The 20,821-nt window shown below is 41.9% G+C and overlaps 1 protein-coding gene across 1 annotated transcript in view; it reads right to left on the minus strand.

Moving 5' to 3' along the window:
* The window catches only part of SPG11 (SPG11 vesicle trafficking associated, spatacsin), a 39,090-nt gene extending 18,340 nt beyond the window's left edge, over nt 1-20,750 (minus strand). The window contains exons 1-15 of the mRNA XM_075273123.1: nt 20,668-20,750; nt 16,230-16,446; nt 15,887-16,074; nt 14,223-14,444; nt 13,948-14,122; nt 13,571-13,669; nt 10,513-10,865; nt 9,750-9,895; nt 9,552-9,669; nt 7,425-7,580; nt 2,755-2,909; nt 2,465-2,638; nt 1,517-1,588; nt 1,311-1,444; nt 1,071-1,231 (exon numbers count right to left, since the gene is read on the minus strand). Coding sequence (XP_075129224.1) covers nt 1,071-1,231; nt 1,311-1,444; nt 1,517-1,588; nt 2,465-2,638; nt 2,755-2,909; nt 7,425-7,580; nt 9,552-9,669; nt 9,750-9,895; nt 10,513-10,865; nt 13,571-13,669; nt 13,948-14,122; nt 14,223-14,444; nt 15,887-16,074; nt 16,230-16,423 — 2,347 coding nt within the window. The 5' untranslated portion in view covers nt 16,424-16,446; nt 20,668-20,750. The remainder of the gene's footprint in view (nt 1-1,070; nt 1,232-1,310; nt 1,445-1,516; nt 1,589-2,464; nt 2,639-2,754; nt 2,910-7,424; nt 7,581-9,551; nt 9,670-9,749; nt 9,896-10,512; nt 10,866-13,570; nt 13,670-13,947; nt 14,123-14,222; nt 14,445-15,886; nt 16,075-16,229; nt 16,447-20,667) is intronic.
* Between the last annotated feature and the right edge of the window lie 71 nt (nt 20,751-20,821).

The raw sequence follows: 20,821 nt of genomic DNA on the forward strand, positions 1-20,821 counted from the left end.
GAACAAGGTCAGCAGCTGGACAGCTTGAGAGCTGCCAAAATGCCAGAGCAGGCAAACCATCGATGGCAGCAATTTGCTGAATATAGGTGGATGATCGACACCAACAATCCGCAGACGAAGTTTTGGGCAGAGGCTAGTGACATATATTGTGTGAATGGAACCGACAGGCTTGGCCACTGCATTCACTGTAGGTCTAGGAAATTAATTGGCCATTTCAAAGACCTACAATTTCGATTTTCATCAGAATTGCGAAATCACTATAGCCCTGCCCTAGAGTCTGATATATCCCTGCAGGTTTTCTCCTCCTTTGGCAAACTATCCTGAACTGTTCCTTGCTGTAGTCAACAGCTAAGTTATAGGAAAAGGAAGCCGGTATGACATATATCTGACATTGCATCAATGAGACAGCTTACAGAATTATTTCTAGCTTGTTTAAAAGGACACCTATGGTAATATTTTTTTATTCCTTATATTGTCTGAAAGATGAAACCTTCTATAGTAATAGTTGTCTACTCACCTTATCTTTTCTCATCCCGGTTTCACCTTCTTCAATAGGTCACATGATCACAATGTGATCACTTTTTAAGCATGAGATGCTGTGCAAACAAGAGGTCTCACAGTGCTGCTGGCAGATACTACTGAGAACTATCATATCATCTTAGATTCATCAAAGTCCCATCCCCTGGTCCTAGCTTTTCTGCTCTGCCTCTCACATAAGCTGCACCCTATAGCCCTCACTCCTATAATATCCATAGTTGTTCCCTCACTCATAGTCAGGTCACTATTCCCCATCACAGGGTCCTGAACAAGGGACTACCCCTCTGTGAACTTTGCATTTCCTAACAGTGTATCCGAGGGTAAATTTTCCAAACCAGAGAAAGCATTTAGGCTGCTATTACATGTGTGATGGCAGTAACTGCCTGGCTGCTCCCGGACTTCCTATGTTTCAAGCTGCAAGCACAACAATCGTTACCAAACCATGAACGCTACCCATGGCCACTAATTCACATGTAATAGTACCCTTAGCCTCTCAGATTTATGTATAGCTATCATATAATATTCTCTCTTACCTGTGTTTTTCCTCCAAGGCAGCAAAAGTGACTCTTGTGTCTCAGAGTCCCAGTCCTTAGCCCAATTAAGAAGCAAAACATCTGGCTCATCTGTTACAGCAGTCAGTGCATCTTGCAGCATCTTCACCTCCCGAGACGTGGCACAGATTCTCCATGAAGGGCTAGTACAGATATCATAGCCAATTATAAATGTCATTGTTATGGGCTATACTGAACAATAGAGCAGCACAAGGATATTACCTGGAATTAACCTCGTTTTTCCTCTTTTCAGTGGTCTGGCGCACATCACCATACAGTTCCTCAAGTTTACACACCGTATGGATCACTTTTAGTTGCTTTTCTGAAATCAATCGTTCTTTTTGCAGCAGATACACCTAAATGGAGACAGTTTCATGGTCGGCCATCCTAAAGCACAAATTGGAAAAGAAGCAGTTTTTGTTACTCACCACTAGTGTCCGCACTGCAAGATCTGAAGTGTGCAGACATATCCGATGAAGTTCATCCCATATGGAATAGCCCTGGAATAAAGAATTTAAGGATATATTGTTAGGCATGTTATGGGAAAATTAAGATCTGTTTCAACTTGCCAGACAAGATCATGTAAGTTCAAATGCAATGCCATGTATATATTAATATAGTAGATCTATCCTAAATTTTGTTTAGAAATGTCATATTTCATATGATTTTTATTTTGTAAGATATCCATATATCAAGGAAATAATGTGGCTCTAATAAAAGGTATTCCATTAGCCATGTGCACCAGAATTTGCAACACCAGTGGGAATGAAAGCAATGCCATGCTTTCCAGAAAGCTTAAACTAACCCTAAGGTTTATGACTTCCATTATGTCAAAAAATTCCAGCCCCTTCTAAACATGCAGAAGAACGCAAGGAACACACAAGATACAAGTCATGCAAATAGTGCTAAGTTTATTAGAGCTCCAATGTAAAAATTCTAAACATGAAAGTACCTTGTCAGGCTGGTGGGTGCAGGAAAATAGGGCCAGGGGAGCATCACTATACTGATCTCCTGATCCGCTCAGTAATACAATCTCTGACCATAAAAGTTTGTACAACACTAAGTAGTTTGCCACTATAGATATGTCACCAATATCCAATCAACAGATTACGAGAACAAAGCAGCCGTAGTACTAGAAGAAGCATTACGTATCGAAAAGAAGATCGTGACATGCATTTTGACCACCCTATGGGCAAGTAGACTGTACAGTAGTGACAACCAAAATCTAAAATACTGTATTCAATACAATTTCCTTAAAATAAAAAATTAAATAAAAAAAAACAATTGTTAAAAAAAAATAAGCGTCCAGACATGAGGTATAGAGTGGAACTCTAATATATAAATGTTGTGTTCCCTCAGTGTGAACCATTACTTACCATGTTTTGGAGCAGCTGGAAGGCCTCTGGCACACAAGAACGTAGCAGACATTTGTAAACCAATTTCAGGCCTTCCCTTTTCAACCAAGTCAAGCTGGATGGGTGGCCTCGTTCCCGTAGGAAGGCCTGGGCTTCAGGGATGCAATTTGTCAGTATTGCATCAGAAATTATACTCTTAAAATAAAAAAAAACCCACAAAACATAAAATATAGCATAAGTAGTACTAAAGAAAAACAACAAAAGATCCAAGTATCTCTGTGTAGTCTCAGACTGTCTCACAGTCACTTTACCTCCACAGACATGTTCTCCCACGCTCCATGTCTTCTCTCACTACGTGGGGTCTTCACATGAGGCTGCTGCCGATGAAACTTCTTCATGAAAGGTCGAAGCTTGGTAATGTAACAAGTCAGAATTCCCACACATTGGTCTAGACTGGGGTCTGGCTCTATGTAAGAGAAATATAGTGGCACATAATAACATCATATACAGTTTAAAGACATTAGATGTGCTGTATGGTTTCTTCAACTGAAGTTACTGTTTCTTACTTGTAAATATAAGAAATAAATAAATAATAAGTAAGGTTTCCTAGTCAGTGGTTCTTGTAAAGAATAGACAGTCGAGTATAAAGAGCTATACTTGTCCATCTCCATTAATTCCCAAGAAGTACATACATGCACACTACTTTTTCATATAGATTTAGGAATTCCAATTTTTATGATCACTGAGTGTCCCAACTGTGAGACCCCCAACAATCTGAAACCTGGATAATGGATATTTGTTGATAGTGGGAAAACACCTTTGAAGGGAATCAACCACTACCAAACTTCCTCCTAACCCCTTATATACTGCTGTAGGGGCTGATAGTGACATAGTGAACATACCTTTATTGTGTCCAAGTGAAAACTTGCTGGTGAGAAAATCTGTATGCAACTGTTTGGTGCACCCGTGGCATGGCAGTATTGGGGTGTGTACAGATTAAAAGTTGACTTTCCCAGTAGCAAGGCTTTACTTGCACCCCAAAAAAGGGTATATGTCTACTATGCCTCTAACCACTACAACAGCACTTATGTGGTTTAGGAGAGATTTTGGTGCTGGTAGACTCAAAATATATATGGGATGGACCTCTGCTAATTATACTCTGGGATCTTAAAGGGGTTGTCCCATCTCAGGGATCCTATCTATACTGCTAGCTTATTTGGATTTAAGACTTTTCCTAAATACATTGCTTCGGCAAAACTACTTTGTTTGGCCGCTATCTGAGATTATCCACTTCATTGTTTACACTGTGCTTCCATAAACACAGACCTGGGGATGATCTTATCTCGCCACCCAGGACAAGTGACGTAGGTCCCTGCTCCAGGAGGGGAGGGTGAGCTGAATGCTCTGGAGCTTGTATTTCTGAGCTGTTTATCTCCCAGTTATCAGCCTGCTAATTGAATTTTGCTGATAAGGGCTGAGACAGGGAGTCTGTTACCTATGTATGTAACACAGACCTAAAACAGAGTTTATTGCAAGCTGACTCTTATTCCTGTAGCATGTAAACTTGGAATTCTCATCACCTATCAAATCCAGCTCTACTACATCAGCTTCATATTGTGCATCTTCCAGTGATACTGTGCTAATTTATTTATAACCATCCCTCATTACTGACTGCAAACATGTACTGCTATGAAGAGAGATAGCAGAGCTTTGCCTCGGAGACAGCAAGTGAAACCCTGCCCACCAATGTACCAAGAAAACCAGGAAGTGAACAGAGCACACAGCATACAGGTTGGTGAACAAGCCAGTTGGGAATGCCCCTTTAAGGGACCCCAGAGTACAATAACAGCAGTTTTGGGTTTGGACATCATTGGTGCAAAGGAAACCATCAGGTGACTTTTTCAAGATGAATCTCATGAGGTTCACTCAACACACTCTCTAAAAGGGTCGGGGTTTAAAAGGGAGCGATTAATAACCCAGCCCTAACACGCTATTCCGTCTACTTCTGTATTGCAAAATCCCACCTTGTAAAAACTGGTCATGTTTGAATACACAACCTATTACCCATTTTTGTCTTCCTTGAATAAAGGGTATAATGTCCATGATCCGCCATGACACACATATCACACAGTGTACACATTTTTTTAGACGTGAATAGAAACAATCTCTGTACAGCACTATGGAATATGGTGGCACTATATAAACAATCTTATAGAATATCTGAGCAGAAGCAGATGTCTCACACAGACAATATATCTATATTATAAAAATGAATTTCTGTCTGTCTGTCTATCTGTCTGTGCTCTAATGCGAACCAAACGACTGTACCGATCTTCACCAAATTTGGCACAGAGATACTTCAGATATCCGGGAAGGTTTAAGACGAGACTCCAACTCGCTCGGACGTACCGTTGCTGAGATACAGCATTCCAAACACAATGCCCCCCCTTAGCCAATACAAACCTGCAAGTCTTTCACTCATATTCCAACTGCAATACACACGGTCACTCCACATGCACAATACAACACTGATATCCAAACTGAGATACACGCATCAGAGGATTAGATACACAGATCAGCACACAGTATCACACGCCAGAGGATTAGATACACGCGTCTGCACACAGTCCCACACACCAGAGGATTAAATACGCACTTCTGCACACAGTTCCACATGCCGAAGGATTAGATACACGCGTCTGCACAAAGTACCACAAGCCGAAGGATTAGATACAGGCGTCTGCACACAGTACCACACTACAGAGGATTAGATACGCGCGTCTGCACACATTTGTACACGCCATAGGATTAGATACACGCGTCTGCACACAGTACCACATGCCATAGGATTAGATACGCGCGTCTGCACACAGTACCACATGCCGGGGGATTGGATATGCGCGTCTACACACGGTTCCACACGCTGTAGGATTAGATACTCGCCTCTTCACACAATACCACACAGGGGAGGATTAGATACACATGTCTTCACACAGTTGTACACGCCATAGGATTAGATACACGCGTCTGCACACAGTACCACATGCCATAAGATTAGATACACGCGTCTACACACAGTACCACACTCCAGAGGATTAGATACGCGCGTCTGCACACAGTTGTACACGCCATAGGATTAGATACACGCGTCTGCACACAGTACCACATGCAGTAGGATTAGATACGTGCGTCTACACACAGTACCACATGCCGTAGGATTAGATACGCGCATCTACACACAGTTCCACAGTCCAGAGGATTAGATACGCGCGTCTGCACACAGATGTACATGCCATAGGATTAGATACATGCGGCTGTACACAGTACCACATGCCATAGGATTAGATACGCACGTCTGCACACAGTACCACATGCCGGGGGATTGGATACGCGCGTCTATACACAGTACCACACGCCGTAGGATTAGATACGCGTGTATGCACACAGTACCACATGCCGTAGGATTAGATACGTGCGTGTACACACAGTTCCACACGCCGTAGGATTAGATATGCGCCTCTTCACACAATGCCACACAGGGGAGGATTAAATACGCGCATCTGCACACAGTACCACACGCCAGAGGATTAGATAAGCACGTATGCACACAGTACCAAATTTCGTAGGATTAGATACGCGTGTCTGCACACAGTACCACATGCCGTAGGATTAGATACCCACGTCTACACACAGTTCCACATGTCGTAGGATTAGATACGCGCCTCTTCACACAATACCACACAGGGGAGGATTAGATACGTGCATCTGCACACAGTACCACATGACCGAGGGTTAGATGTGCGTGTCTGCACACAGTTACACACGCTGAAGGATTAGATACGTGTGTCTGCTCTAAGTACCACACGGGGGAGGATTAGATACGCACATCTGCACACAGTTCAACACGCTGGAGGATTAGATATGCATTTCTACACACAGAATCACACGGGGAAGGATTAGATACGCGCATCTGCACATAGTTCCATACGCCGAAGGATTAGAAACGCACATCTGCACACTGTACCACATGCCGTAGTATTAGATACGTGCGTCTGCACACAGTACCATACGCCGGGGGATTGGATACATGCGTCTGCACACAATACCACATGCCAGAGGATTGGATACGTGCATCTGCACACAGTTCCACACACCAGAGGATTAGATAAGCAAGTCTGCACACAGTACCACATGCCGTAGGATTAGATACGTGCGTCTGCTTACAGATCCACATGCCAGAGGAATAAATACACGCATCTTCACACAGTTGTACACGCCATAGGATTAGATACACACGTCTGCATACAGTACCCCATGCTGTAGGATTAGATACGCGCGTATACACACAATACCACACGGGAGGATTAGATGCGTGCATCTGAACACAGTACCACACTTTGGAGGATTAGATACAGGCCTCTGCACACAGTACCACATGCCAGAGAATTAGATACGCGTCTCAGCACACAGTTCCACATGGGGGAGGATTAGGTACGTACATCTGCACACAGTACCACACGCCAGAGTATTAGATACGCGCCTCTGCACACAGTTTCACTTACTGGAGGATTAGATACGTGCCTCTTCACACAATACCACACGGGGAGGATTAGATATGTGCATTTGCACAAAGTACCACACCAACAAGGATTGGATACTTGCATCTAAACACAGTACTACACGGGGAAGGATTAGATACAGCTTTACTCCAGGTATCCATAACAACTGATCACAGGTTTTTCGCTGACATTCAAAATGAGATACACATAATCACATGATGCTTATGGACATACACACAAACCACATACAAAATACACCAGTGCAAAATTGGACAATTCTTATGGGGCCACTGTACAAACATAAAATGTAATATACCCGTGCGAAGCCGGGTCCTCCCTCTAGTATCCTATGAAAACAATGTCTGCCTATAGTCATCCTGTAAGAGAGACATATGGCGATACGACAGGAGAAATAAACATACCAGACTGCAAATTGCAGAGTGTCACCAGCTGATCATTGAGGAAGCAGAGCGTGAGCTGCAAGAGCTGCTCGGAGAAGTGTTTACTTTGAGTCTCCTGATCTGTACAATGGATATAAGAGTGGAGCAGATCCAGAGCCGGAACCAGATCCTGCATATCTGTGGGAAAATGGAACAGCATGTCAGACTAATAGGGAATGACGTATTGAATAGGCAACAGTAAAAAATGAGCGGAATTATGAATGCAGCTCTGGCCTTTGAAGGGAATGACATCAGAAAATTGGTGTAATTAAATCATGTTTTAACTATTTTGATTTACTTTTTTTTAATTATTAAAGAGCTTTCTTTTTTGACTAAAAACACAATCTTAAAAATGTTCCAGTTTTTTCACAAAAGCCAGTGAAACTTACACTTTAAGCTGACATTCCCCATTTGTCAGATTTACTATTGTACTGCGGAAGGTCTAGATAAGATGAGATACACTCTATAAACGGTTCTAGGTGTACTCCCATGGCACTAAATGGACTATAAATGGGCAAGGGTTGTAGGTCATCACTTTCTGGTGATTTACAGATATTTCTCTGACAGTTGTCATATTTTCAGACTATTAGACAGTTTTTGTAAGAAGAAAAAACCTTGGTAAAACATCTCTGTGTCTTACAATTCACATTTGGGGACCTCTTCAATAATAATGGATACAAGCCCTCCCTGTCCGGTCACTGAGAGCAGCTGGAATTCATGTGCGGAAATTTACAGCCACTATTAGGGTTTATTCATACGGAGACACTAGAGCACTGGGGGAAGCCTAATATGGAAAACTATTATTAGCCTGGACAGCCTTTTTAAAGGGATTCTACCATTAAATCCTCTTTTTTTGTGGATAAGATATCGGAATAGCCTTTAGAAAGGCTATTCGTCTCTTACCTTTAGATGTGATCTCTGCCGCACCGTCACCTCCGACGCCTGCGCAGTTGGCTCTGCCAGTGAGACACTAGTAGAGCCGACTGCGCATGCAGGCCAGTGGCCATTTTTGGGAGCCCGCTCTTGCTCTTGTAGTTCAGTGCAGGAGCGGCCTCCCAAAAATGGCCGCCGGCCGGCATGCGCACTCGGCTCTGCTGGTGTCTCAGAGCCAACTGCACAGGCGTCGGAAATGACGCAGGAGGAAGACGACAGAGAAGGGGAGGATCCAGCCGAAGATAGAGGCGTCGCAGGATCGTGTTCTCAAGCAGCAGCGGGGCCGCCCCCATCGCATTTTCAGCGCTGGGGCCCGCCCCCATCGCTGCTAGAGAACTAATTTACATATCGGTAAAAAACGGTATTTCTAAGGAATGGCGCGGCGGAGATCACATCTAAAGGTAAGAGACGAATAGCCATTCTAAAGGCTATTCCGACGTCTTATCCACAAAAAAAAAAGGTTTTAATGGTAGAATCCCTTTAAGATCACTGCACAGCCCTATTTGAAATCATCCAAACAGGAGTAAATTAGCAGTATTATGAAAACATAAACACATTTGTTTGTCTGCTGCCATATTCTGAGAGCTAGAGCTTTTTTTTTTTATCCCCTCCCCCCCATCATGTCAGCTATCTAAGGCAGTGGTTCTTAACCGGGGTTCAATCGAACCCTAGGCCATATGCACAGTTCATTTTGTGTACCAGTAAAAAAATATATACCTATGTCTTGAATTTGGAAAAAAATCATATTTGATGTATCACTAAAGAAGGGTTCGTTGAATGGGTGGGTTCGGCACCTCAAACAAGGTTAAGAACCACTGATCTAAGGGCTTAGTATTTGCTGGAGGAGTTTTGAGACACTCAACTTTTTCATAACCTTATATAATATTTTTGGCAGACAGAATAAACAAAAAAATAAAAAGACATTCTAGCGCGGTTTGTTATTTATTTTTTATGGCACACTGTAGGGAAATTGTGATAAGTTTGTAGTTCTGGTTGTTCCGGTGATATCAACATGAAGTAACCAGAACTAGTCAATTATTAGGAAATATTTTTTTATTTTCTTTGGTCCTTACCTGGGGTGTGACTTATAGTCTGAAAATGTGAGAAATCGGCTTCAGTATAGCGCAATAAACAGATACAATATTGAAATCTTAAGACATATTTCATCATGCTTACTGCAGAGGTAGAGCTCAGCCTGAATGACACCGTCCTCGGAGGTTAAAGAGCTCAGGATACTTTCTTTACTCTTTAGGAAAAAACTGACTGTATCCAATTGCCTGTTTTCCAAGCCAGCCTGTAAGGAAAGGACGATACTCAGCTAAAAAGCCATTCCATAAAATAACAAGAGAAGGAAGAGAAGAATATTTCCTTTACCTCCAATGTGTGAATAGGTACAGAACAGCGCCCCCAATTATTTAGATGGCACAGAGTGTCTGCAGTACTGGCACTACCATGAATCATTAACCGGGTTAGGAACTCATTTTGTGTCACAGAAAAAAGGACAAGAGAAAGGCCACGATCTGAAGGAAGAAAGACGCAAAGAAGGAAAAAAAAAGTTATTGTACTTGAGGCTACTGCAGTAATGCTACGTTCACCTATGCAGAAGGTTCTGTAGTTTTTTAATTGTGCTATTCTTTACAAAAAATAAAATATACAGGTTAGGGAGTTATACATTAATGATCTATCCTTAGCTCATCACTATTTGATCACTTGGGCCCTATACACAGGACTCCCACTGCTTCCACTTCACAGGCCTCTGATGTCATGTCTATTAATCTCATTGCCTTTAAATGAGGCTAAGGTATCAAACCCCCACTGAACTGATATCAATTACCTATCCTAAGGATACATCGCCAATATTACATTCCCAATAATCCCTTTAAGGCTAAAGCCCCCACGGTGCGGAAACGCAGCTTTTTTTGTTGCAGATTTTGTTGCGGTTTTTTGAGTCAAAGCCAAGAATAGCTACAAAAGAAATAGGGAATATATAGAAAGTTCTTCTATGTGTCCCTTTTGCTTAATCTGCTCCTGGATTTGGCTAAAAAAAAAACGCAAAAAAGGTACATTTCCGCACCGTGAGGCTTTAGCCTAATACTAGCAGTACATCTGAAAAATTCATCCTTCACACTTCACTTACCTGTCACCACCAAACAAGCCTCATCATCTGGAGAATGAACGCACAAAGCTTTTCCCAGAGTGTGGTAAGTAACACCCTGTGTGTTCATGTCCCAATATACTAGGGTGACAGATCCATCTTTCTGTATTCCATAGAACAAAGCACTATATGAGGACACAGACCAGATGTGAAGACTTAAATGTTTCTCATCATCTTTCAAGGCTTTCACCCAACCTTCTCCAACTACCGTCCAGTTGAAAGGCGTCCTTGAGAAAGGGATCCTTGGCTGTAAACTAGCAATCTGGTCGTACACAGGAAAGTCTGAGCACTTCTTAGTCTTGTAGAGAAGAGACAATAAAGTGGCATCCCACGACCTCCAAAGAGAATGAATGAACACTGAGATTAGTCAGGCCTAAACATACTAAACATGACTAACAGAGAAGGTGTGGATACATTGCTGAGAAGATGAATCCATATAATGTGACGAGGAATGGCTTTACTGTAATCATTTTCTAATATTACTAGCACATACCATACTTTGGACTACCCCCGTTTGTAAAGGGACCTTTTACAATAAATATACTAATCATAAGGTGTCCTCCTGAAGGGACCCCCAGTTATCACCTACAATTGGTGACAAAAGCTAAAAATTTGTGTTCTATTTCTCTGCAGCGCCCTCACAGGGGAGAAGAAGTATTCACTCTATAGGATCAGAGGTGACTAGAGTATATATCCAACCAAATTGTGTCCCTCCCAAAGCAAAAAAATAAATAAAATATAACTTTTATTGGTATATTAAAATTGTCTTAAAATACTGTGTGGTTCCCTATAAAAGAGAGCACCGATCCAAAAAGAACTCCACACTAGTGCTAACTGGTCAAGTATATCAATATTCGTTTCCACACTAAACCATACAAAGCACTATGGGGTTAATTCTGCTGCTACCGATACCTAACAGCTCTTAAACACCTTATGACAGCACACCTAAGTCCTGGAAAGATTGTTTCCAACAGTCATCTAGAAACAACTCTCCCTGTCAGTAATAGCGCTGTCCCTAGGTTCAAAGGGCACCTGACCGGTACACGGAGTTACTGCCTTGATAATTAGCAGCAATTCACTCCTGTTATTGCAAGAAGTCTAGTCTCTACGCGTTTCGTTTTCTTATAAAACTCATCAGGAGACTTCACAATCCCTGCCTATTAAGTTCAGGTTCAAATTTTGCCACCTAGATATTGGTGTGCGGTCATAACCGCAGTTCGCGGGACCCTTGTGGTGGGTGCCGCTACTTTCATAAGGTCTGACCTTATAAGAAAACGAAACGCGTAGAGACTAGACTTCTTGCAATAACAGGAGTGAATTGCTGCTAATTATCAAGGCAGTAACTCCGTGTACCGGTCAGGTGCCCTTTGAACCTAGGGACAGCGCTTAGGACTTAGGTGTGCTGTCATAAGGTGTTTAAGAGCTGTTAGGTATCGGTAGCAGCAGAATTAACCCCATAGTGCTTTGTATGGTTTAGTGTGGAAACGAATATTGATATACTTGACCAGTTAGCACTAGTGTGGAGTTCTTTTTGGATCGGTGCTCTCTTTTATAGGGAACCACACAGTATTTTAAGACAATTTTAATATACCAATAAAAGTTATATTTTATTTATTTTTTTGCTTTGGGAGGGACACAATTTGGTGGGAGAAGAAGTATTACACAAATCTATATTGAATGCTTTTATAATGCAGGACAGGGCAGGTCCTCCACCAGGGGTGTTGCCGTTTATAAACACTCATATTACAACAAATAGATCTCAGACAGACGATACCTTCGGCTCTGATCACTTATCCATCAAAGGCTCAACTTACAGACCCCATCAGAAGATCTGTCATACTGAACATGTTGCACCGTTTTTGGTATAGAAATGATGGACACCAGAAAGAAAACTTGACAGAACCCACTGAATTCTAATAGGTCTATCAGACACGGTACTCTATTTTTTCCCCTTTCCTGCAGGACCTCAGCTCAAAATTCACTAATAGGATATATATAGAAAATATATATTTTTTTTTAAACTGGACCCTCAAATCACATGTAAATGGCAACTCCAGGGAAAAGGATGCACAACCTGCTGACCATTAAAATAAACGGTAGGCCGTGTAATGCACAGACAGACCAGGCAACTCTGATGTCGAACACTGGGTGAGAATTAGAGATGAGCGAGTACTGTTCGGATCAGCCGATCCGAACAGCACGCACGCATTGAAATGAATGGAAGCACCTGGTACTTCCGCTTTGACGCCGGCCGGCCGCTTAACCCCCCACGTGCCGGCTACGTCCATTCATTTCAATGCGTACCTGCTGTTCGGATCGGCTGATCCGAACAGTACTCGCTCATCTCTAGTGAGAATGCAACTCAGGAGGGTCTGAGAAATCTATATAGGGAGTTTGGCCAACCCCTTTAATAAACAACTTAGGCTTTTACACGGTTGTGAATTCAGCAGGGCTGAATATTCTTCACGACATACCCCTTTAAGTCTTGTTGCAGTGAGGATCTCTTTTGTCCTGCTTGTAGGTCACTACTCTCGACTACTTTTGAGTTATGCCCCACACTATAATATATACTACTGTGCATACACAACAGTAACAAGTGTGAACTAAATGTGTTTTGTATGATCATTTGTATTCCCTTTGCAAAATATTAAATCTTTAGTGTTCAGTGTGACAAGGTACCATAATAAGAACATCTGGACCATTGGTGAATTCACTGAATGAACCTATAAGAAACTTCTTAGGCTTGTACACCCTAACATTGGACACTTTTAAGGTATATTCACATTGGCAAAACACTATTCAGAAAAATCTAATGAGTATTTTAGATGTGGAACCTATCTCCGAAAGCAAGGCTGAGCATGGGGTTTCTGCAGCAGTGACTGTGGACTTGCTTACTGACTAAAAAGAAGTGATAGTCACTGACCCCTATTGAATACAATGGGAAGCAGATCGATTTTGAACCCTATAGGGGACATGGACTGTTATAAGCGAGGAATCTCCTGACACTATACAATTAACAAGAAATAAATAATTTAGTCACCCGTCCATTTGAAAGGGGTATTCTTGAGTTTCTTTTAACAATGACATCCCCAAGAGCCGCTCATTACGCCATGTCTGTAGTGCCAGTGTCATGTTCTCCCTGCAGAAGGAGAGCAGTCATTTAAAGGGGTATTCACATCTAGGTCCAACGTCTGGAACTTATAGAAGTTATAGATAAAAGAGGTTTGTAACTGCAGTGGGTCTTGTCGCTGAAGTAAGTGGAGCAAACACTGAGCATGTACGGCTCTCTCCATTTATTCCTATGGGACCTTCGAGAACAGCCATTCCAATCCATTAGGGATATAGCATAAATGTCCCAGATAGGAATGCCCTTTTGAAACAAGGCATAGTAATGTAGTTTACAAAGCAGAAAGTTACCTGAAATTTTCGCTTAACCGCAATGAAAGAAAGCAAGAACTGCTGTAAGAGACAACAATTTGATCCAGATTTGGAGAAACAGAAATACTGTTTATCGATTCAGTTCCATCAGCGTCAGTTCTTGTAGGGAGTTCAATGGTAGTCACCAGTGACCCATCTACAGTGTCAAAAACATCTGAAGGAACACGTCAAGGAATCACACCAATAACATGTCACATAATAAATCACAAATATGATAGACAACCATAAGAGAGAAGACTTTACATAAAGGATACAAATGACCCCTAAACTGTCTAGAAGAAACAGGAGTTCATGTCTAAAACATAGATCCGAGATGTGATCCGTAGTCTCTGGCTCCAGATCCAGAGAAAAACAAGACACAAGGTTTGGCTTCTTGCCAGAGTAACGAAGATGTACAAAGACGTTACTACTGAGTAAAAGGTAAATGTCATCACCATGATGAGACAGAAGACGAACTGAGGGCAAGGAACGGACACCTGAAATTAAGAAGATTACAAATATTAAAAGTAATATCTCACTGTTAAATATAGTTGACTTATCCTTAGAATAGCAGGGGGTCCATTGTCAGGCTGTTTCCCACAACGCGCACCTCCCAGCATTGCTCTCTTGCCGTGCACTGCACTACTCACTCGCCGTACTTTTAGTCGTAGAGTTTTTGGGTACTACAAGGTGTCCAGTACAAGTCTATGGGACATGACTGCAGTGCAGAACAATGCAGAAGTTGCATGCTCTTAGAAACAGTCCCATGTAAAATTGATAGACTATGTAAAGGATAGGCCATACATTTTTAAAATCTGGATAACCACCTTAATAGGATTAGTGTTGTGTTGCAAGACAGACAATTTTTGGGAACCAATAAAAACTGAATAGGAATGAGTGCACATGGCTATGTCAATGATGAATGTGACATCACCAGCAGAAGGAACAAAGTAAAAATTCTGCCGCATACACGTTTTAGGTGAAAAAAGCAAGAAGAGTTTTAATTTGTGGCTTCAACACCAATAAAAGAATTGAGACGCCATGCATAAGAAGATTGTAGTGCACAAAACAAGCAGTACATCAATAGTAGAGAACGTTTTGGTCAGAAGACCTTCATCACGCTAGGTCTATGTATGCTTAGAGAGAAGGTAACATGGCGTTCATGGCGACCTTCTCTCTGAACATACATAGATCTCGCATAATGAAGGTCTTCCGACCGAAACGTTCTCTACTATTGATCTACTGCTCGTTTTGTGCACTACAACCTTCTTATGCAAGGCGTGTCAATTCTTGTATTTGTGTCGAAGCCACAAATTAAAAATCTTCTTGCTTTTTTCCCCTAAAACTTGTGTGCGACAGAATTATTACTTTGTGGGTTGGAGAACCCCTTCATGCCTACACCACTACTCATTATATTTTTAGAGTGTGTGGTTCCATTGTTTGTACAGCACAAGGAAGAGGTCACAGCACTTGTAAGTGCCATGGCTTCAAGAAACAGCTGATTAGCGAGGGTCTTGGATATTGACCGCCACTGATGACCCATCCTAAGGATAGGCCATCATCCGTTCTTATAGACCAGGAGTTTAGTGTCTCAAATTGCACCCTGTTATAAAGCCGTCAGTCTTCGCGCTGGCGCAGTTCTTCACTGAAGCTAAAGGAGTACACCTTGGCTTCTGTGTGCATGCCACGTACCTGTGATACTTACACAGTGAAAAACTGTACAGGTGCCCGTCAGCACCAGAGTTGAGTCCAATGAGACTCATCTCTAGGTAAGTATAAAGGTTTATTTTTCAAAGCTACGGCACGGATGGTTTAAAACAGCGCGATCTGGGACACTAAACCCCAGGTGTAAGGATCGGTGCGTGGTTTAGTGTCTCAAATCAACTTGACAGATTCCCTTTAAAACTATATGTAAACTGTAGTGTGGATTCATACTCACAAACATGACTGTCTGCGCAGAGTTCTCTCAAGGTGCCTTGATCACAGAGAAAGAGAGTATTGACTGTCACCTGCCCATCCTTAGTACACACTTCATAGACACAGATGTTACTGTTTTGACCAAGAGTCAGAAGACGTGGGTCCCGATCCAGTGAAATCTCATTAGGGTTTTCGTCTTCCCACTGAAATCTGGACCAAAAACATCACTGGTTAAAACAGTAGCAGTAAACTACTAGCAAAAAAATATTCACTATTCCAATATTAGTTTATCTATGGCATTCATGTATATAAAAACATATTCCTCACACACATACAACCATCATTGGAATAGTATAAGGTCTTACTGAGTGAACGGTCCTTCCAGCTGTGTATGAGCACCATATCTTTTTCCAGAGGTGAAGACGGTGAGATAGAGACTTCTATTAGGCAAGAGGCTACATAAGGCAAGGTTTTTGCGCCTGGTCAAGGATACCCTTAGTGGCCGTTCAGTCCAGTCTTGTAACTTTACACAAGGATCCAGAAGGACGCTTAGTTCCATTTTACTGCTTAAACTGAATCAACCTATAATTGTGCAATATACAAAAAAAAAAAACAACTTTACTTTAAAGGGTTTCTGAGATCACAATATTAATGACCTATCCTTGGAGTTTAGCTATCTGAATGAACAGAAGCATGAAGTCTCTGTAGCTTTATATTAACAATGCTTATAAAGAATATCCCATAGTATAGCATTTGATACGGCATGTCACAATTTCTTCCTGTATCAAAGAGTTTTCCAGGACTTTATGACCCATAGAATATGCCATAAATATCACATGGGTAAGGGTTTGATTCGCAGTAATCCCTCCAATCAGCTGAGAGATGGGGCTGTGACGTCCAGGTGGCCGCTACAGCCTGTTTGTTACCTGGCACAGCATATGGCGTCCCGTGCTTGGTACTGTAAGAAACATAGTCCCATGTGACTGAGCTGCAGTGCTAGGTACAGTCGCTACAAATTAGATGGCACTGGACCAGGTAAATCTAGGAATCAGACCATCACTCCTGATCTGATATTGATGACCCATTCCAAAGATAGTATTAGAAATTCTGGCACGCAGCTAATGTGAAAGCACACACCCCAATTTATTGGCAATCCAGAAACAATTCTATGTTTGATGTCATGTGTTTCTGGACTGCCAATAAATTGGAGTATTTACTTTCATAATAGCAGTGTGCAAAAATTTCTTATATTGTACATGTACAGAGCAAGCCCGTTTCCAAGCACATGTATCACCTTCTATACCCGAGTGATGTATCACAATTAACTACATTCTACGGATAGGCCATCAATTGTAAAGTCATGGCAAATCTGTTCAGGTCATGTCTACACAGGGCATCCGTGCAGCAGATTTACCACTGAGTTATCCACTGTGTTGTACTGAAGCAACAAAGTGAGTGAAAGCTGCACATATGGTATCCACAAATACATGAAAAGCCTGCCGTGCAGGTTTTCTTTCTGCAGCACCTTCATTTATGATGAAGGCTTTCACACTCTATTCTGGGTGTGATCGGGAGGTGGAATTCAGGCAAATCCACCAGCGATATCCAATGTCAGACTATTAGCAGCAGATTAGAATAAGCAAATAACTAAACAGCACAGTTTTCATGCTCTTTGAACTTACAGCTCTCCTAAAAAAAAGCACCCCATATTATAGGGACATATATGCTTTTGGTTTTTTAGACTTCTACTTTTATACCCTTAGAAATGCCAAACTGCATTAGCATTGTAGTGGTTTTTATTTTTTTAATGTTCAAGACACCTTACGAGGTCTAAAAATAAAGGTTTAATTTCAATAAATAAAATATAAAATTATATATATATAATAAAAATTATATATATATATGCGCCCATAACATATTTATGCGATGAATTGTAGTTTTCATGGTCGTATAATGGGCATATAAAACTAACTTATATTATTTCTACAGGTGAATGGAAAAAGCAGCCATTCTACTATTTTATTTTTTGTGTTTAGAATTTTGCAAGTTTTTTTTAAAAAAAAGATATTTCCCCAATATCTCAGCTATCTAAAGGCTTATTAGCTGGAGGACTTTTGAGGGACATTCATCTTTATGATCACTTTTTATAATATCTTTGGAGAGACGGAATGAATAATAAAAAGACATTCTAGCGCTGTTTGTTATTTCTTTTTTATGGCGCACTGTATGAATATTGGGATAATTTTATAGTGCAGATTGATATGATTATATCAACATGAAGTGACTGAAACTAGTTAATTATTAAGAAATATTTTTTCATATGTTCTGTGGTCTTAGGGTGGTTGCTGACGACCGTGCTGCAACCGGCCTGCCAGGATCTAAAAGCACAGTCTGCATATCGGGATGTCCCCGTGTGACGCTCGTGCTTCTGCAGCTCCTTTCGTTAAATGAATAGGAGCCACGGAAGCACGGGTAGCAAAACAGGACAAGAATAGGTCCTGCCCCATCTGATGTGGTCCAGGTTGTTGGCCTGTACACGGGACTGTAAAAATCACGGTTGTGTGTATGGGCCTATAGAAAAGAATGGGTCAATGCACTATCCATGAAATACACAGATAGCACACTGACCCATAGCACAGATGTCTGCAACCGGCCTTAACCCGGGGCGAGACTTAAAGTCTGAAAATGTGAGAAATCACCTTCAGTATAGTGCAATTGAAAAAGAAGGATGTAATTTATTATACTTACTGCAGAAGTAGAGCTCAGACTGACCTGCTGCATTTATGCTGAAGGTTTTACACTCTATTTTGGGAGTGTTCTTGTGGTGGAATTCAGGCAAATCCACCACCGATATCTAAGTCAGACTATTCACAACAGATAAGGATAAGTAAATAACCACCAGCACAGTCTTTATGCCCTTTGAACTTATAGCTCTCCTTAAAAAAAAAGCACCTGTATTAGAGAGACAGGTTAGTGTGCAGGACCCTCTAGGACAGTGATGGCGAACCTTTTAGAGACCGAGTGCTCAAACTGCAACCCAAAACCCACAAAATTTTCGCGGAGTGCCAACACGACAATATAGACTTAATACTATGCGGATCCACAATTGCGGACAGTTACTGACCAAAAATTACAGTCATGTGGGGCTTTACAGAGCTTTCAATAATACAAACAACGTTGTACTGAAATGTAAAGGTCTCGGCATTTGGTACTTGAACAATTAATTTGTATTTGAACAATTAATTTTCACTATTTACATCGCACAGGATCTGTTTTATAGTTACCGTGTAATATTCTTACATCCTGTACTAATATCACGTCTGCTATAAAACAGATACTGTGTGATATAAATAGTGAGGGGACCCCAGACAGTATTATATGCTCTGCAGTGGGCCCACCACACAATATTATATTCTCCACAGTACCACAGTAGCCCCCCAGTGTTATATGCTCCGCAGTAGGTGTCCCCCCCCCACAGGATTATATGCTCCACAGTGGCATCCACACACAGTATTGTGTGCTTATAAATAGCCCCCCCCCCAGTATTATATGCTCTTTAGTACACCCCCCAGTATTATAAGCCCCCCCAGTATTATACACTCCCCCCAGTATTATAAGTCCCCTCAGTATTATACACTCCCCCCCAGTATTATACACTCCCCCCAGTATTATACACCCCACCCAGTATTATACACCCCACCCAGTATTATAAGCCCCCCCCAGTATTATAAGCCCCCCCCAGTATTATACACTCCCCCCAGTATTATACACTCCCCCCAGTATTATACACTCCCCCCAGTATTATAAGCCCCCCCCAGTATTATACACTCCCCCCAGTATCATACACCCCACCAAGTATTATAAGCGCTCCCCCCAACATCATATACACAGTGAGCCACTCTCATACTCACCCCTGAAGAGCCGCCGGCATCCACCTTCTTGTCACTGGCGGCGCTGATGACGTCATCGCGCCCGCGTCGGGGCAGAGGTCAAACTCTGCAGCCAGTGTAGGCCGCGGTCGCGCGATCCGCGGCCTACCCTGACAGCTTTCAGCTGTATGTGCATTTGCACATACAACTGAAGGCAGTGATCGCTCATCAACGGGGAATCCTGTACCGGATTCCCTGTTGGTGAGCGATCCGGGCGACCGCACGCGTGCCAGCATGGAGGGCTCTGCGTGCCCTCTCTGGCACGCGTGCCATAGGTTCGCCATCACTGCTCTAGGAGGTCTAAAAATAACGTTTTAATGTAATTTAAAATTATATTAATTTTAAATTATATATAGAACACCCAAACTGACGCTAGTTCACTGTTTCGCCTCCCATAAAAATTTGACTAAACATCAAACATTCCCCAAAATGGTTTATATATAAAGTATATCTGGCCCCACAATACATGCCTTATACAGCTTGATATACGGAAATATATTATTATATATAATATATATATATATATATTTATGACAAGGGTGTCGAAATATGGCAGCTCCAAGAAATTTAAGGGTAAGTCCACACCTGCTGCAGATTTGCACAGCTATGAGTGACAGAATAGGCTACCATAAGTAGTTACCCAAATCAACCAATCAGCTTGCTGCTTCCATGTCCCAAAGGGTCTCTGAAACATGAAAGCTGGAACCTGATTGGTTACTACTGGCATTGCTCTAATTTCCCATTGCCCTAGTTTTAAATACATCTCCCCTGCCATTCGTGATTACGGATAGTAGGAAGGAACATTCTACAGCTGATCCCTAAATACAAGTGTCGGCATGTCCCCCACTCCTCCACTCCTGGACGGCTCCGTTACCTCCTGTCACTTGTTTCCGACTCGACATCGTATAGTTTACAATTCTCTCCAACATGCCTCGGGCACCGCCATCTTCTTTTCAGATCACATGATCAAGCAGGTCAGGCGGTACGGTGACGTCAGCACGAGTTGTTGGTTGGGGAACTAAGCGGCG

This window comes from Leptodactylus fuscus, chromosome 5, assembly GCF_031893055.1.
Source record: "Leptodactylus fuscus isolate aLepFus1 chromosome 5, aLepFus1.hap2, whole genome shotgun sequence".
NCBI classification, from domain to species: Eukaryota; Metazoa; Chordata; class Amphibia; order Anura; family Leptodactylidae; genus Leptodactylus; species Leptodactylus fuscus.